Source organism: Chrysemys picta, chromosome 7, assembly GCF_011386835.1.
Source record: "Chrysemys picta bellii isolate R12L10 chromosome 7, ASM1138683v2, whole genome shotgun sequence".
Classification (NCBI taxonomy): Eukaryota; Metazoa; Chordata; order Testudines; family Emydidae; genus Chrysemys; species Chrysemys picta.
In genome coordinates this window covers 43,090,110-43,109,859 of record NC_088797.1, presented here as the reverse complement: position 1 = coordinate 43,109,859, position 19,750 = coordinate 43,090,110, and the positions used below count along the sequence as shown (strand labels likewise).

General features: G+C 43.8%; 1 protein-coding gene across 6 annotated transcripts in view; it reads left to right on the top strand.

The window, feature by feature from the left end:
* Nucleotides 1-19,750, top strand: part of PRKCD (protein kinase C delta) — a 161,153-nt gene that overhangs the window by 95,280 nt on the left and 46,123 nt on the right. For all 6 annotated transcript variants that reach the window (XM_065551276.1, XM_005309327.5, XM_005309328.5 and 3 more), the window contains exon 4: nt 7,373-7,433. In XM_065551276.1, the coding sequence (XP_065407348.1) occupies nt 7,373-7,433 (61 nt within the window). The remainder of the gene's footprint in view (nt 1-7,372; nt 7,434-19,750) is intronic.

The window sequence follows — 19,750 nt, the reverse complement described above, 5'->3', positions numbered from 1 at the left end:
CAGTAGTCCTGTGGTCTCCATATGTATTATTTTACTAAATGAGTTCTGCCATAAAACCTTGACTCAAGCATAGAAAAATAACAAAGTAGGGGACCTTTGTGTTTAAAGTGGCTTCAAATTAGGCAATATAAAATTCATCAAAACTTTCATAGTTGCTTCATGACATTTTACAAATTTCCTAAACACAGTTCTGAGTCTGAGTTAATCATTTTGGAAATGATTCTGGGTAGGTAGACATTGAAAACCTCAAGTGACAAAAAGATGGAAACGTTCAAAATTATGTTTTCAATAGAAACGGGATCAGAACCCTGGATCTGAACATCCAAACATCTGGTGAAGTTCAGATCAGAATTCAAACTTTGCAGCCTGGGCAGGGATGAGCTGCCAAAATATTAACAACCGGTTCCCTCCTCCTCACCCCATGAGGGGGTCATGCCTCCCCTGCTCCCCGGGGGTCATGCCCCATCCAACCCCCCACGTTCCTTGACACCCCACCCCCCAGGACTCCTGCCCCATCCACCCCCCTTCCCTGTCCCCTAACTGCCCCCTGCCGCCCCATCCAACCCCTCCTCTCATTCCTGATGGCCCCCCGGGACTCCTGCCCCATTCAACCACCCCTTCTCTCTGTCCCGACTGCCCCTGGAAGCCCTGTCCCTGACTGTCCCCCACCGCCCCATCCAACACCCCTGCTCTTTCCTGACTGCTCCCCCCAGGACCCTTGCCCCCATTCAATCCCCCTGTTTCCTGCCTTCTGACCGCCCCGACCCTAATCCACTGCCCCGCCCTCTATCCAACACCCCTTCCCTGCCCCCCTTACCGCACTGCCTGGAGATGGGGGCTGCACCGCCTGGCCAGTCGGAGTCGGGGCCGGGGGCTGTAGCCACGCCGCCCGGAGTTGGGGCCGGGCCTGAGCCGCGGGGCTGCAGGCCGGCCCGGAGTTGGGGCTGGGGCCAGGCCCAGAACCCTGCCACCCAGCCGGCTGGAGTCAGGGCCCGGGACTGGACTGGAGCCGCGCGGTGCCTGGAGCCCTCCTCACGTCCCCCGCCCCAGCTCACCTGCAGGAAGCTGCTGCTTTCTTCTCAGCCCTCCCAGGCTTCCCGCACGAACAGCTGATTCACGGGAAGCTGGGGAGCAGAAGCCTTAAGGGGAGGAGGTGGAGGTGGAGGCGGAGCCGGAGCAAGGTGAGCTGGGGCCAGGGGCAGGGCAGGGAGCTGCTGGAGCTTTGGTTAAATTTAAAAGCCCTTTTAGAACCGGTTGTCCCGGGACAACTGGTTCTAAAAGGGCTTCTATATTTAACAACCGGTTCCCATGAACCGGTGGGAACCGGCTCCAGCTCACCACTGAGCCTAGGTCCATCTCTAATCATAGAATCATAGAATATCAGGGGTGGAAGGGACCTCAGGAGGTCATCTAGTCCAACCCCCTGCTCAAAGCAGGACCAATTCCCAACTAACTCATCCCATTTATATATATATAAATATATATATATTTAATATATTGATGTTTTCATTTGATTAATTTGACTTAACTAATTTTTCATTAACTAAAATCCTAACTGTCATATTACAAAACTGTTTCCCCTTCCCCTTCTACACTTCCATAGTTTCATACATTTGAAGTGAACAAGGAAATATTTTTCTAATGCATTTGTGATTTCCCCTTTTTCCTCATTCACTGAGGTAGACCAGACCCTAATCCCATAATACAGAGCTGCTGTATCACTCAAGGTCAAGATGAGTTAGCGGCATCCAACAGATTTTTTTTGGTATTTTGAAGTACTTGTTCTCATTACTTACAGCAGTGGCATAATCCGTGTTTAAAATATTAGTGGGTCTCTGCATATTAAATCAGTCATTCAGAAATACCTGCCTAATAATTCAGAGTCTGTAAGATGAGGGAAGTGCTTATGCTTGCCATAATTTGGATGGGACCTCTCCATTTATATGATTGGGGACACCCAATTATGATTGTACCTAGTAAGAAAGTATTACATCGCCTAATATGCATGTAAGGGTAAAAGTGGACTCCAGAGAGCTCTACCGGAAGGCTGCTGTGTCTGATAATACAGGAACCTGTCTATCTCTGCCCATGAGAGAGACAAGATACATGAGGTAAACTTTTATTGGCCCAACTTTTGGCGGTGGAAGGGACAAGCTTTTATGCTTCACACAGCTCTCCTTCAGGTCTGGGGAAGGTAACCGGTTCGTCTAAGCTAAATACAAAGTGGGACAGATAATTAAACATAAGAGGTGCACACGTGCTGTAGGCGTCCACTTAAAATGATGTGGGCAATTAAGGGTTAACAGGCAGTGGAGTGTGTTACAAATTGTGGTAAGGAGCCATAAAACCAGTGTCTTTGTTAAGTCTGTGGTTTTAGTGTCTAGCAGAGTTATGAATTTAAGTTCCCATGCTTGTCTTTTGAAGGTATTACGCAGGTTTCGTTTGAGGAAAAGGACTGAGAGGTCAGTATGTTGCTTTGTGAAGAGTGTTTTCCCACGGATGATATTGTGTTTTTGTCTTGTATCGTTTCTCTGAGTGAGTTTATTCAAGAGCATAGTGATTGTCCAGTTTCATCCACATAGTTGTTTTGGGGGCCTTTGATGCACTGGATGAGGTACACCATAGGTTGTGATAGGTATGTGTGGGGCCTACTGATCTTGAAAGATGTAGTGTGGTGTGTATTGATCATCAGAACAGTTGAGATATGTCTATAGGTTTTGCATCTGCTGTTCTGGCAGGCTCTGATGCCGCTTTTAGTTACTGTGTCCTGGTCTGTGCAGAACTTGCTTGTAATGATGACCGTGGTGAGGTTGGGGGGTTGTTTGAAGTCCAGAAGTGGGGGGGTTGGGATGTGGTCCCCATCAGGTATAGGTTGTAATTGTTTGATGATACCCAATATGGGTTCTAGTGTGGGGTGGTAGGTGACAAATAGTTTTTCAGTCAGTGAGTTTTTTGTATTGTATTTCGTCTTTATTGAAGCAAGTTCTCTCAGGGTATTTGGGTGGTCCATTCTAAGATGTGATCTACTTCTCTGTGAAGGCAGATTTAGTGTTTAGTGAAGGCAGTTTTAAGTGCATTTAGTGTATCCCAGTCTTCCTCTTTGGAGCAAATTCTGCAGTATCTGAGTGCCTGGCTGTAGATAACCAATTTCTTGGTGTGTCTGGGGTGGTTACTCGATCTGTGGAGGGAAGTGTGGTGATCCATGAGTTTCTTGTATATAGTCAATTTTAGGGTTCCATTTTTGAAGCTAATGTTGGTGTCCAGGAAGTCAATACTAGAGTGGGAGTGTTCTAGAGTAAGTTTGATGTATGGGTGGTGGTGGTTAGATTTCCATCTCAACTTCATGAGGGAGCTTAGACCGTCTGTTCAGAGGATGAAGAAATAATTAATGTATCTCAGGCATATCTTTGGTTTTGTGGTGCGTTCTTCCAGAAATTCTTCCTTGAGGTGGCCGTTGAAGAGGTTGGCAGATTGGGGAGCCATCTTAATACCCATGGCTGTTCCCATGGCTTGGACAAAGTGTTTGTTGTTAAATGTGAAGGATGAAATGAGTTTGATGTTTGTTGAGAGTGGATTTCTGAGCATTGTACATTATCTTGTAGGTATTTGAGGCAGGCATTGATTCCGGCATGGTGAGGGATACTGGTGTATAGGGAGATGACCTCTATGATGGCAAGGATGGTGTTCTGTGGGAGGTTGATGGAGTTTCTGGAGGAAGTTGATAGTGTCTTGGAGGAAGCTGGCCCTTTGTGTGGTGAGTGGTTTGAGGATGGTTTGGTGTATCCCGATATTCCTTCAGTAAGAGTGCCATGGTGAGATATGGGTCTGCCTGGTTTCCTTTGTTTGTGTATCTTGAGAAGCAAGTAGAATGTCCCTTAGGTGGATCATGGGGGACAAGATGATAGTTTTTCTCAGAGATGTTTGGGGAAGGATTTAATGGTGTCTTTAAATTCCTGTGTAAATTGTGGGGCGGGGTGGTCTTTGCCTTCTTTATAGTAGGTGGGGTCAGAGAGTGTCTGTTGGCCTCACTGGCACAGCCATCTGATTAAGGACTACAATGGTGCCCGATTTGTGTGCTGGTTAGATTACTATCTGGTGGTTGGAATTCAAGGATGGTATAGCTGTTCTTTGAGTGGTGGACAGATGGTGGTGAATGTGATGTTTTGTTGAGGAATTCCATTGATTTTTTTTGTTCCTGAAGCAATCAATGTAACGATCCAGTCTGTGCTTTCGTCCGCTGGGGGAGGGTCCAGTCAGATTATTCTTTTTTCTTGTGACCGTCTGTGGGGATGTGGTAAATAATTAAATTATAAATAAATAAATAAATGGAGATATCCTATCTCCTAGAATTGGAAGGGACCTTGAAAGGTCATTGAGTCCAGCCCCCTGCCTTCACTAGCAGGACCAAGTACTGATTTTGCCCCAGATCCCTAAGTGGCCCCCTCAAGGATCGAACTCACAACCCTGGGTTTAGCAGGCCAATGCTCAAACCACTGAGCTATCCCTCCCCCCTAGTAGTTGAGGGGGGTGTCATCTTTGTTGTGAAAGAATTCCTTGAGGCAGAGTCAGCAGAGGAATGTTTGTAGTTCTCCACATGTTTGTTCCAGTTAAGAAGAAGTTCAGTTCCTTGGAGAGTATGGATAGTTCAGTTCCCGTTAGGGGTAGTCGTGATAGATTGATGATGTGAGGGTAGTGTGTGGTATCCATGTAGTAGATCTCTGCCTTTCCCAACTTGGCTAGTGGGGTGAGTGTGGAGGAAAATTTTAGTCAATGAGAGTGGGCTGACCTGACCTCTTTAGAAGCTCTTATGTTATTCTGACGTTTAAAGCTTGCATCAAAGCAGCTAGGTTTTCCCAGAATTCAATTACTCAAGGAGAGAGTGTACCACTGGGTGTCTTGGCGTGGGAGGAGGGAACAAACAAGTGCCAGCTTGCACAGTGAGTTCAAGTCCTCCTGCCAGTGCACGGCAGGATGGCTCAGGACAGTTGGTGGAGAACAATAGTGGGGAGTATTCTTGTTGCTGCTCTGAAGAGGAGTGCATAATTTCTTGGTGTGTGCCACACGCTGCAGTATACGTGCTTAAAAGCAGAGGGTTGGGAAGGTGGTTTGGTTGCATCCATAACCAACAAACCACTCCCCCTTTGGGAAGCAGGTGTGGTGGCTTCATGGGCCCCTCTTAGCCCTTTCTGAACGCTATTTATATAGGCCCAGGGGGTTGTTACATGCGTCGGTTGGGTACAGGAAGGCCTTTTGCACCTTTTACAAGTATATTTCTGTAACACAGAGCAGGATTTGGCTCTCAGCAGATTCCGATCAATGTGGCAACAAGTATTTTAACTGCACCCAGTAATACAGACACAGCAAAATCTAAATGATGCAACACAGGATATTTCACCACAGGATGAGGCTTGATTGTATTGCTCCACTAATGGATTGCTCTGAAAATGGATTCTGCTGCACTCGAAGGCCTCTTCTCACCTTGCTGAAGGAGAGAGAGAGCCTTAACCATTAAGTTCTTCCCCAACCCAGACTGACCATCCAAAAAAACAGTAGAGGTCAGTGAAGACCAATGAAAAGGAAAATGACATTGCTGACCATGTCTTTGTGTGTGTTTGCACTGTACCGAGCACTGTTCAGGCCCTGATATTGGTTGTGGCTTTTGGACACTACCATACTATAAGTAGTAATAAAAGATAACATGGGAAACAGGGTGAGGAGAGAGTATCTAGAATGTGAGTCCAAGACGACATGTCATGCCGTTGATGCCACACACATCAATATGGTAGCAGTATGCACTTTAAACTTAGAGGTATAGAAGATAATGGGCCAAACAGGTTTTAGAGGACATCTTTATTAAAACAAGCTTAATTCTAATTTAATTTACATATATTGCTGGGATACAATATTAAAGTATTTGTTCACCCTTTGTATTCCAATGTAACACTTTCAAACGTTGCACAGTGACCTTGGGTTCCCTGCAGTTCTTCAGACCTGCATGTTTCGTTTTTTGGAAGTTAAAAATAAAAAAAGGTGAATTTGAGCACAGGTGAATGGTACTGTATAGACAGCATTGTAGACTGAAGTCCTCTATTACCCATGCAACAGGTACAGTGCAGGCAGCAACTGTGCAAGCTTCCTCCATATTGCGTTAATCCTGACCTGAAGGGACCATATCTAGGGATGAGAAGGTAGTTCAGTCTCCAATGATCTGTCTTAGGTCTGCCTGCAGAGACCGCCAACTAATAGGAGTTGTGGTGTGAATCCTTGTCCACCACTAACTTTATATAGACCAGCAGACATTCATCACAAGGTAATGACTTTTGGTCATTAACAACCATCGTCTGATTTTAACCAGTGACCTAGGGATGAAAAACTCCATTCTCCCACTACATTTCCTTCTACCATCCAGCTCTCTAGTGATCCTTATGTGGTGCCTGGCCCTGACATAACAGAGGAGAAAGTCAGAAATGCAATCCAGGAAATGAAGAGTGGTAAGGTAGTGGGACTTGATGAAAGTCTTGGGCGAGAGAGACATAAAATGGATGAACAGAGTCATTAAAACTATATGGTAAGACAAGAGAATTCCTGAAGACAGATGCCAGTCTATGCTGGTCCTAATACATAAGAAGGGAAGCATCAATTAACACGGAAACTGTTGATGGATAAAGCTGTTGTTGCATGGGATGAAGATACTGGAAGCGAGGGATAGGAGAATGATGGAACAAAAAAAGTTCAGCTTTAGGAGAGGATGCGGTGCCATCTTTGTAATTTGGCAAGGGATAGAAAAGCAGTTAGAATACCAACAGGATAGTTTATGGAGTTTTATCGACCCAGAAGGATGCTCACACCAGCCTGAGGTTTAATAACTATGGTGCATGCTCTGTACAGATGACTTAAGAGTGATCTGAACATGTTTTGGAAAAACAAGTCCCTTTGAAGTCTAAACCACACTGCACCAGGGGTTGGCCCTAACTACCCCTGCTGTTTATCATACTGGTGGACTATGTCAGCAGGAAGATCAGTGTAAATCAAAATTAAGAAAATAAAAAAACTAACCACTCAGTCAGTTGTCTTGATTTCAGCAGAAACAAAATAAAAAGCTCAGCAACACTTTGACTGTACTGCATGGTCTGTCTGACACTGGTACATCAAAGCAATGAAAGAGGTAAGAAGAGATAAAAAGAAATAAAGTTGGCATTGTCACTGCAATGAAATACAAGGATTTTGGAGAAATATCCCTGTTTCCAAAGCCGTAATCCTGTAATTTTACTTAAATGACACTTTCTAATTCTATTGAGAAATATCAATTAAACTAAATCATTGCAATTATCCTATCAACCCAATAATTCACTATTGGTCTTTCCTCTCACAGCTTGACTTACAACCTCAAGGGAAGGTATTGATGGCTGTGCAATATCTTCTAGAAGATGCAGGTAAAGTAAACATTTTATTTTTGTCAAGTACCAACATTTGTAACGTTTTCTTATATTTTGTTTTCTACAAATGAAATCACATTGTGGAAAGTGCATTGTTCCAGAAAAATTGTACTCAGTGGAATTTTCTAATGTATGAAGTTATGCTTTTGTAATTCCATCACTTTATTCAAGACTGGTCTTGGGTGCATATCTAATGTATCTATCTCAGATACTTGTATAGCCTTCATTGTGGTAGCATTTAAGCACCTCACAATCTTTAATGTATCTTGGCTGACAACACCCCTGTGAATTAAGGAAGTGCTGTTCTGGAATTGAGGTACAGAGAGGTTAAGTGACTTGTCCAGGGTCACACCGGAAGTTTGTGGTGGAGCAAGGAATTGAACACGCATCTTCCAAGTCCCAGGCTAGTGTCCTAACCACTGAAGCTAAAAACCATATGAGTGAAATAATTGAATGCGTGTCAGCATGTTAATAAAGTCAGTGCTGTACCATTTTATTTTAAATGCTGTAAATTTTGTATATATTGGGAAGGAATGAATATAGTTTATGCAGGAAAACTAGGGGTAATGGGATACAATTAAGAAAGGGGACATTTAGGCTGAAAAATGGAGAACATTTCCTGACAGGCTGTAAATAACTTCCTCTAGGAAGTTGTAGAAACCCCATCACTTGGAATGTTTTAAACTCAGACTGAACAGTGGACTTTTAAGTATGCCCAGGGAACAGTCCTGCACTGGCAGAGAGATGAGCTGAATTACCTACCACTGATAGCTCTCATCTGTCTGTGATTTTATACTGTGTCTCCAGTAAATTAGAAGCCGTAGCACTATGACCCACTCTGTCTCCAAAATAATTGTGCCTATTTGGAGATGGCAAAAAGATTCATGTCATAGTTGGAATGAAACTCAGTTTGTTTCATTTCTACCCACTGTGACAAAGTTCCTCCTCTATCTTGGTGGGTCCTGCGCTTATTGGCGGATTTTCTTGCCTCAAAGATTCACCATGAGGGTTGGGGAACAACCCAGAGACCTTCCCCTCTGGGAGAACCCACAGTCCAGGTGAATTGGGAGGTTTGGGGGGAACCTGGGCCCGCCCTCTACTCCGGGTTCCAGCCCAGGGCCCTGTGGACTGCAGCTGTCTATAGTGCCTTTTGTAACAGCTGCATGACAGCTACAACTCCCTGGGCTACTTTCCCATGGCCTCCTCCAAACACCTTCCTTATTCTCACCACAGGACCTTCCTCCTGGTGTCTGGTGTTTTCCTGGGTTAGGTCTTTTTGGACCGTTGTGCATGCCTCTTGTGCATGCCAGGGTTTCAGAAGGTTAACGTGATAAATCTGTTCTTGTTTTCTGCATCCTGGCTGCTGCACCTTGTAGGTTACTTCCCCCACGGGTTCAACCACCTCATAGGGCCCCTGCCATTGGGCCAGAAGCTTGCTTTCTGTGGTGGGTACCAACACCATAACCCGATCCCCTGGTTGGAACTGTCGCACTTTTGCCTGGTGATTGTAATGGGTTCGCTGGGCCTCCTGTGCCTTCTCCAAATGTTCCTGTACAATAGGGATAACCCGGGCTATCCGGTCTCGCATCTGCATTACATGCTCTATTATATTTCTCCCCTCATTGGGTTCCTCTTCCCAGACCTCTTTGGCGATATCTAGTATGCCACGGGGGTGACGCCCGTATAATAACTCGAAGGGGGAAAACCCAGTTGAGGCCTGAGGTACCTCCCAGATAGCGAACATAAGGTAGGGTAGTAAGGTGTCCCAATCCTTCCTATCCTGACTTACCACCTTCCTTATCATAGCCTTGAGGGTTCGGTTAAACCTTTCTGCCAACCCATCAGTCTATGGATGGTAGATCGAAGTTCTCAGGGTATGTATATGGAGCAGCGTACAAAGGTCCTTCATTAGATTCGACATAAATGGGATTCCTTGGTCGGTTAATATCTCCTTCGGTAGCCCCATTCGGGCAAAGATCCCCACCAGCTCTTTGGCTATAGTTTTAGAGGCCGTGTTCCACAGGGGGACGGCTTCTGGGTAGCGAGTAGCATAGTCCAAAACAACAAGTATATATTGGTGGCCCCGAGCCGTCTTCTCCAGGGGTCCCACTAGGTCCATGGCTATTCGCTTGAAGGGGACCTTTAGTACCCCTTCCCATCATAAAGGTGCCCTCAAGTGGGGACGGGGACTGTGCCGCTGACACTCCGGGCAGGAGGCACAGTACCTCCGCACTTCTTCATGTATTCCGGGCCAGAAGAACCGTCGTAGGACTCGTGCCAGGGTCTTCTCTACCCCCAAATGCCCCCCAAAAGATGACTATGAGCAAGACTTAATACAGCGTTCTGGTGTTTTTGAGGTACTAGGATCTGCTGTACCTTCTGCCCCTGTACTGATGCAACCTGGTATAAGAGATCCTTCTTCATTATGAAGTAGGGTCCTGGTCCCTGGGTTTTTCCTTCCACGGGGACCCCATCTATTTCAGTCACCTCCTTCCTAATGTTGTCATACCTTGGGTCTTCTGCCTGGTCCCATCCTAAATTTCCTCTCCCGGGGCTAATCTGCCCAAGATCTAGGGGCCCAGTCTCTATTGCCTCTACTGGTTCAGAAGCATTAGGGTGGGGGTCAGACTCAGGTGCTTCTCCCTCCTGCGTGACCTCCTTTTCAGCTGCGCGGGTCCGCCTACCTACAAGAGCGACCCTCTGGCTTTGGGTCAGTATTTGGGTTCCCAAGGCCTTTGCTGCCCTTCTTTCCCTTTTTGTCTTTCTACCCTGTCTGGGAGTGGAGAACAAACCTGGGGATATTTCAGAGAAGATTGGGGGTTGACAGTCTGCTGTGGATGCCTCCTCAATTTTAGGGTCCTCATCTTTCTCCAATCCCCCTACTGGGAGTAAGTTTCCAAACCCTGGGAAGCCCCTCCCTATGAGCACCGGGTATGGGAGTTTAGGGACTACATCTGCTGCTACCTCAGTAGTGTTCCCTTGGATCTCGATTTTTACTGGGATGGTGGGGTAGTAAATGACTGTCCCATGGACACATGTTATCCCCGTACGTTTAGCCTGAAGCAGCTGACTACGCTTCACGAGCTTCCCTGAGATAAGCATGATAGCACTCCCCGAATCAACCAGTGCCGTGGTCCCTACCCCATTTAGTTTCACTGGTCTGGTATACATATGTGGGGTTAGTGAGACCCCCACAAGGTGGATTAGGGAGCATGGATTTGCCCAATTCCCCAGGTTACACTGCATAGGCTCCTCAGCATTGGGACACTGTGCAGCTATGTGTCCCCACCCTCCGCAGGTATGACTTCTGTATGGAGCCCTAGGCATTTCCCGGTCTCTTGGTTTGGGCAGTCTAACATCATGATCCTCTTCTCCCTCAGTGCTCCAACTCTTTGTGGCCTCTAATGGGCCTTCAGCCTCTCTCTTTTTCCACTTGGGCCCTCCTGGTGGCCCAGTCACCTGAACTTTAGGGCTTGGTGCTGCTAGTTTAACCCGGGGTGCCTCTTCCTTAACTGGTCGGGTCAGCTCCCTCGCTGTCCTTCACCTCTCTACCAGGGCGACAACCTCATCATAGGTGGAGGGTTCGTTCTGGCTTACCCAGGCACGAAGGTCTGGTGGTAGTCCCCTCATGTATCAGTCGATGACAAGAACCGCTAGTATCTCTTCCGGACTCCGGGACTCTGTTTGCATCCACTTTCATGCGAGATGGATGAGGTCATACAATTGGGACTGCGGGGTTTTGTCTTCCTGGTACCTCCAACCGTGATACTGCTGGGCCCTCACTGCTGTCGTTACCCCAGATCTGGCCAGGATCTCTGCTTTCAGCTGGGGGTAGTCTGCCGCAGCCTCTTCAGGCAGATCATGGTAGGCCTTCTGGGCCTCCCCACACAGGAATGGGGCAAGGATGCCAGACCACTGATCTCGAGGCCAGGCCTCCTGTAGGGCTGTCCTTCAAAGGCCAGAAGGTATGCCTCTACATCATCCTCCCGCGTCATTTTCTGCCGCCAATGGCTGGCCCGTATGAGTCGCGTCCCATCATGGCTGTGATTCAGCTCTGTAAGGGACTTTACCTGGTTTACCAGTTCCCGCAACATAGCTCGGTCTTGAGCAGCCTGGTCTATCAGCAGGCGATTAGTCTTTTGCTGCAGCCGCACTGCCTCCTATTGGGCGGCTGCCTGGATACGGGTAGCCTCCTGCTGGGCCACTGTAGCTTGTATCAGTGCCCGCACTACGTCATCCATTGTGGTGAAAAAAAATAAAATAAACCCTCTCCCTTTTTTTTGTTTTTTGTTTAAATCACCCTCCTTCTTCCACCGCGCTGTGCACCCCAAGATCCCACACCTGACACCAGTGTGACAAAGTTCCTCCTCTATCTTGGTGGGCCCTGCGCTTACTGGCGGATTTTCTTGCCTTAAAGATTCACCATGTGGGTTGGGGAACAGCCCAGAGACCTTCCCCTCTGGAAGAACCCACAGTCCAGGTGAATTGGGAGGTTTGGGGGGAACCTGGGCCCGCCCTCTACTCCAGGTTCCAGCCCAGGGCCCTGTGGACTGCAGCTGTCTATAGTGCCTCCTGTAACAGCTGCATGACAGCTACAACTCCCTGGGCTACTTCCCCATGGCCTCCTCCAAACACCTTCCTTATTCTCACCACAGGACCTTCCTCCTGGTGTCTGATAACGCTTGTGCTCCTTAGTCCTCCAGCAGCACACGCGCTCACTTTCAGCTCCTTGAGCCTCTTGCTCCCAGCTCCTCACACTCCCACCACAAACTGAAGTGAGCTCCTTTTTAAAACCCAGGTGCCCTGATTAGCCTGCCTTAATTGATTCTAGAAGCTTCTTAATTGGCTCCAGGTGTCCTAATTAGCCTGCCTGCCTTAACTGGTTCTAGCAGGTTCCTGATTACTCTAGTGCAGCCCCTGCTCTGGTCACTCAGGGAACAGAAAACTACTCATCCAGTGACCAGTATATTTGCCCTCTACCAGACTCCTGTACCCCACTGCTCTGGGTCTGTCACACCACACACGTAAGACTAGAAGAGTTTAATACAGTTTGAATTTCATTTCAAAATATTTGCATAACTCTAATTAGGACACTTTCACCTGCAGATCACCAGTTCAAATCCCATCTAGTTTGGAAATGCTTTGCCACCTGCTGTTTGTTTGACCTACACAAATGGAGATGATAGACTCAGCCCAGATCTGTTGCTATTAGACAAGTGTTGACATTTAAAAAATCAGTCCCCTATTTAGCAGTAACGCTTGTTGGAATTCCCAAGAGAGGAACAAAGAACTAAACAGACTATAAAGACCAGGTTGAAACACATTCATGGGGGAATGATGGGGCAGGAAGACTGTACTCTTGTTACGAGTGGTGTAACTATTCTATGGATAAGATATACAAGCTTCTTTCTCTAGGACTCCCCATCTGGCAATTCTCCCTGCACTTGTTACTCTATGCACTCCCCATCTGTGGCCACATAAAGTCCAAATATCTCTTTATCAACTTCCTTCTGGCACTGGAAGAGGAATCTGGACTGGAGGGTGGGTGATATCTCTACAAGTGTGGGGTCTTTTTCTAGTCTCTCAACAATGCATTCATTCAGCCAGAGTTCCTCTAGGCAGCATTCACTGACTTCTTGGACTATTCATATAAATGGGCATTGTCTAGAGTTCTCCATCTCTGAATCCTTTGTTTTGACCCCAAGACCTGCACCCTCATCCCTGCTTTTTTTCATTCTTTGTCCCCCATACTTAGTTAAATCCTGGGCTGTATAGCCCCTCCCTTACTTGAGGGATAGGATTTTGTTCTTTGGTGGGCTCCACCTACTTACCCAAGATTCAAATAGGCTAGCACCTTTGACAAGCACTACATTTGCACAGAAAAATAAATAAAGGAAAAAAGTATGTTCTAGTTATACATAAAACATATTTTAAAAGAATGTCAAGGAAACGGGAGTTTAAATAAATCAAGCTAAAAATGATTCTATTGTAGTGAAACTCTTCAACATGAAGTCCTTTTGCACCACATGTACCATCTGTGTGAAACCTACTGTATGGTTACTAAAGATAAAATATAGTGTGATATGTGTGATCACAGAGTTCTCGTTTGGACATACCATTAATGATTGTTCTCTTAAGTAACAAAACTTTGTAAAGCAACAAAATCTGAAGGATTTATGAACAGAAATCTCTTCAAAATCTGAATGCTTTATATATAGTGGTCAACACTATTCCAGTCTGGGTTCAAAGTGGCATCAGGGAAGTGTGTTAGGAAACATTTATCTTGGTCCACACACATCGCTGGTTCACATGCAAGATTGATGCAGTTTAGAGAGTAGTACTATGACAGCATATGACTTGACAAACACAGGGATAATGTATAGAAATCTGATTGTCAAAAGCTTGCAATGTTCTGGGCTGAGAGTGAGCAAAGTGAACTTTTCTAAATATGTTTTGATGGTTCATTTAACAAGACTGAGGCCTATCTTTGTCTCACTAAGGAGTATGAAAAATAATCATAGTTTGCATTGTAAATACCATAGCATTTTGAAAGTTATCACACACAAGCCTATAGTCTCTTCTCAAAGATTTATTGTAGCAGTGATGTGCTGTTACGAAAATTCTAATATACTACACAGCATGCTAGCATGCTATGAGTTTAGTTTTAATAATAATAATTAAAACTAAACGGCAATTATCAAAACAAATGGAGAAAATAGATGTAATATCCTTGTGCTCTTTTACCTCCTTCTTTGTTAAATCATAAGTCTCTCAGTTGTGAATTAGTGAAATCATCCTATAATTAACACAGAGAGAGTGTTAATCTATAGTGTTGTTAAACCTTTGGATAAAGTCAGTATCCAAGACAGTTTGCTCTTCATTCTTGTCAATCTAAATCTAAATCTTTCTTTCTCTTTTTGTACTTGGTTTTATGATCAGGCAAGTTTGGCAGTTTCAGTAAAACAAAAAAGAAGATATTTGGAATGGTCATTTTGTGTGTTATAGCTAGGGAGTGTTACATATTTTTCAGCATTAATCTTGCCTTTATTATTGCTGACATGACTTCTTGCTGAGAAATTAAATTAAAAAGGAACATTTGAAAACTAGGGACAGCAGAGTGCTAATATTCTTATACTATAGGGGAAAGCCTTGTAGGGGAAACTGATTTTCCCTGAGGTTTTCTATTTTTTCAGTTTACACCAGAAAACTAAGGATAAGATTTGTAAAAGTATTTAGATGTACACGTACCATTGAAAGACTTGTGCTCCTAAGTCACTAAGGTGTTTCCAAACATATCACCTTGTTTCTTATACTGTGTAGGGCTTTGTTTTTATAAGATAAATATTATTCCACTAACATAACATATGAGGTGTTTGCTTAATGACCGTTAGAAATAGACTTATAAGTTTAGACTAATTAACACTCTACAGGGCAGACACTGCTTCACTTGTTTTGAATTGAGTATTGCATGATCTTTACATGCTCCTGTAATTAGATCCAAATATATCTTTTTACATAAGAGTTTTGGCTACCTGCTTTTGGGTCATTCTAACCTACATTATAAAAGATGTGTGTGACGTTATTGACATAAACTGTGACCGTATAGATCATTGTTGCAACCAGGGTCCTATGGTTGCACCAGTTCTTATATAGAGGAGGCCACGTGGGATTTCTATGGGAAGTTTGTAGTTTGCTGGTTATGATTATGCTGTCTGTATGTGTGTATCATTTTTGGATTTGAAGTTATGAATATTGGCTATGTACTTGTTTGATTCTAAGTAGCCTTAGTGAAGCATTTGGTCAGCTTCTTGAGAAAGGACTATTCTCAGTAAGTGCCCAATCAAGAAACACTTAACTGACAATGGACTTTGGGAGATGCCAATCCACATCTGAGCTTTCTTGGGAACGTTCAAACTAACATGTAAACAATGGCATCAACCTGCAAAAAGCTGAATAATTCATAGACATGTGACTTGCCCAAGTGACTGCAAACTCCATCTTGTAGAGGGGATTTTACACAGGAGAACAAAGGGGTATCCACCCACAAGAGAGAGACTATATAAGGCCCTGGAAACCCCTCCATTTTGTCTTCAGCTGGCTCAGACGATAGCTTCTCCACCTCAAAGAGATGCCTGAAAGAAACTGGAACAAAGGACAGTAACTATGGGGGTCTGAGTGATTGCTGGACCCAGACTAGGAAGGAGTCTAGTCTGTAAAAGAAGCTTATTGGAACATCTCCGAGGGTGAGATTTACCTGCATTTAGTTTCCTACTGTATTAGGCTTAGACTTGCGTGTTTTTGTTTTATTTTGCTTGGTAATTTACTTTATTCTGTCTGTTATTACTTGGAACCACTTAAATCCTACTTTTTATGTTTAATAAAATCACTTTTTACTTATTAATTAACCCAGAGCAAGTAATTAATACCTGGGGGAGCAAACAGCTGTGCATATCTCTCTATCAGTGTTATAGAGGGCGAACAATTTGAGTTTGCCCTGTAAAAGCTGTATACAGAGTAAAACCGATTTATTTGGGGCTTGGATCCCATTGGGAACTGGGTATCGGTGCTGGAGACAGGAGCACTTCTTAAGCCGTTTTCAGTTAAGTCCGCAGCGTTTGGGGAACATGGTTCAGACGTGGGTCTATGTTTGCAGCAGGCTAGCGTGTCTGGCTCAACAAGACAGGGTACTGGAGTCCCAAGCTAGCAGGGAAAGCGGGCTCAGAGGTAGTCTCAGCACATTAGGTGGCAGTCCCAAGGGTGTTTCTGTGACCCAACTTTTCACAATGTGTATACGTGGTACAATTATTCAATACACTAGTGCTATGTATTAGACCTCTTCAGTATCGAAGAAGGAAATGAGGAAGCTGCTCAGAGCGAGAATATAGATGGCTTGAGCTCATGACAGAACTGGCAAAGGAAGAAAACAGTAGGGAGTAGAGTGGAAAGTTAGGCACCATGATCTGTATCACTGAAGTTGAAATGTTTAAATCTAGGACAAACTAATACAATCCATTGCATGTCATGCTGCACATGCATTAGGCTGTTTGACCAGTTTGAGAGTGCTGGCAAAACAGCATCTTATTTTGGATGCTTCAATGGGTATAAGTAAACACCCAGAATGGGAGCAGCTTTTATATAGATAAGAAAAATTACATGAAATTAATAATTATTGACCATTTTAGATGTAGACCAGAAGGCCTTGAGCTGTGGTAATTGGCTTCCTGAATTATTCAGTCCTATGATCTCCTATTCCTAACTGTAAAATATAGGTGCAAATGCCAACTACCCCTTGTGCCCCCGCATATAAAAAACAAACAAAAAAAACCCCCAAAACCCAACAACAAATCTCTAAAACCTCGAATGAGACAGAAATGTATCATAATAGTATCATCAGTTTATAGTGCTTAATTGAACTACTGCAGAAGTTTCTTTAAAATGTTTCTCACTCATGTGGATGGGATAATACTGATGACTTGTCTACATGGAAAATTATTCCAGAATAGCTATTCCTGATTAACTTCAAGTTTGGATGCTCTTAGGCTGGGTCTACACTACCCGCCTGAATCGGCGGGTAGAAATCGACCTCTCGGGGATCGATTTATCGCGTCCCAACGATCGATCCCTGAATCGACGCTCTTACTCCACCAGCGGAGGTGGGAGTAAGCGCCGTTGACGGGAAGCCGCAGATGTCGATTTTGCCGCCATCCTCACAGCGGGGTAAGTCGGCTGCGATACATCGAATTCAGCTACGCTATTCACGTAGCTGAATTTGCGTATCTTAAATCGACTCCCCCCTGTAGTGTAGATGTAGCCTTAGTCTTGAATAAGAGTGCCTTACTCCAAATTACCTTAATCAGGAATAGTTAATCCACTTTCAGTTCACACCCTCCTGTATTCTGAATAAACTGTCATGTATGGGCAAACCCTAAGAAAGGATATGATTTACTGTAAGTAAAGCAGAAGGTTGCTGTGCTCTAAAGTTACCTTGGTACAGTGCATGAGAGTTGCTTAATACTTCTTCAGGTACTTTTGAGGGTGTGGACCAAGAATATGCACCCTGCCAAAAGGGCCAAAATTAGAATGAAAATTGCAGAACCATCATTTCAGAAAGACTAATATTTAAATATTTGAAAGCTGAGAGCTGATGGCTTTGTACAATAAGAACTATGGCTAAATGCCCTAATTGATGGCAGGAGTTTTAATTAAAAGCCAAGCATCTAATTATCACAACTCAGAGAACTTTTGTTTCTTGAATTTGTCTCAATAGATTGTAATCTATTCAGAAGCAAAAATGGCAAAAGAATTAATGCTTACACTGGGATTGTAAGTGAGAATTTTGTGAGGTATTTTGCCATCCTGCCAGAGTATGTTTCTAAAAAGGGACAGCTAAATATTGTTTTTCCTGATGAGTCATTCCGTATCACAACAGAAAATCAGAGGTTCTAATTATTGATAACTAAAAAAGAGTAGATACATTAAGACATCACATAAGGGGTTTAAGTGTTCTACATAGACTGTTTTGCTCTAGCCAACATTTATACAATGCTACAATAATTTATGCTACTTTTTATAAAAAGGTGTATATGCCTATTGGGTGTGTTGAGAGAGGGAAGCATTTGTATGTGAGAACGTGGGGTTACATCTGGCTGCTTGATAGCAAAAAATGTATCTATGAACTAAGACATTCAAAATTTAAGTACCGGTAGGTTGTTTTTTAAAAAAAGCCTAAATATTGAGCCAAACATAAAAAGAGATCACCATGTAGGACATCTTGACTGGCCTAGATTCATATTTTAATTTTCCTGTTACGTAAAAAAAAAAATTCAACAAGAACTTCTGTGTGGGAAGTATGAGTCTTTCCTAGCTTTCAGAGCAATTACAAGCTAACCCCCTGTTCTGGTGCAGGATGTTCAGTCGGTGAAGATGCACCTTCAAGACTTGCACTTAAGTGCCTTTTTAAATGTGCGTTTTACAAAAGGAATCGGCCATTCGTGCACTGACAATTCAACACCCATTTCCAATATCAACTTAAAAAGTATTCGATAAGCAGCAATAATGTATTTTGGGGGGAGGGGGGGGGAGGGAAATCAACCTCAAAAATAATCGGAAGAAAACGAACCATTTTGTCATCTTTATGGGTAAAGAGCATAATGATTTGGGTTCTGCAGAACAAGTATTTTGACTGCATTGCACTATATACTAATGCTATAAGTAGAATTCCAATTAACTGTTAAAGCAGAAAAGTTTGTTAGTGCATTTGAGGAATGTCTGCACACTCATCTTTACTTTTCGTATTGGCAATACAACCACTGGCTATTACAGTAAAAGCTACAGTTATTATAAAGAGGAACTGAGATTACATTTAGCCACATCTCCGTGCAGACAAGGTTTTGTTATTATCTCGGAGACTTATATATTTTCATGAAAATCTCCTAAATTTATTTGCTGATTTCTCTAAAATAATATAAAACAAGATTGTTTTAGAGCTAGTATTTCAGATTTCTGACAGTTTATTTTAGGATATTGCTGATATTATTTATTACATTTTGCTTTTGAAGGTTTCAAAACATTTTGCAAATGTGTATAATCATCCCCATTTTTGAGATGGGGAAAATGAGACCATGACTTGCCCAAAGCAATGCATCAGACCAGTCAACCTGATTCCCAGTTTCTTGTTTTAATTACTAGACACACACTATTGCCTCCTTGACAATACTACCTTTCCTTAATTCTGTCCTAAATGTTTGTTTATATGGTGTTTGTGACGGGTACCCCCCTTCTGGGATGCCACCTGATGTACTGGGATTTCACTGAGCCTGCCTGCTCCAGTAGCCCAAGCTCCCTCTCCCTGTTTTCCTGAATTATGCTCTCCTGTCTCTGGCAGCACACACACACAGGTAGGGACGCACCAGCTGCAGAATCACACAGAGTCTGCACACCGCTGTCTATGAGAAGACTCAGCTAGGAACTCACCCAGCACTCAAGTGCAGCTCCCCTCTGAAAAGTATATCCAAAATAATAATGTCCTGCATTGTAGAGAAATCTTTACAACGTAAGTTCATAAATTCAACCCCCCTTCAATGTGGAGGAAGATATGCACAACTTCTAGCCACTCCCCCTCAGTTAGAGATTGCACAAACTGGGTTTAATAATAAACAAAACAAGTTTATTAACTATAAAAGACCGATTTAAAGTTATTATAAGGGATAACAAACAACAAAGCAGATTACTAAGCAAATAAAACTAAACATGCATACTAAGCTTAAGGTCTTACAGAGAGTGGTTTCAAGAAGTAATTTCTCACCCTAAATGTT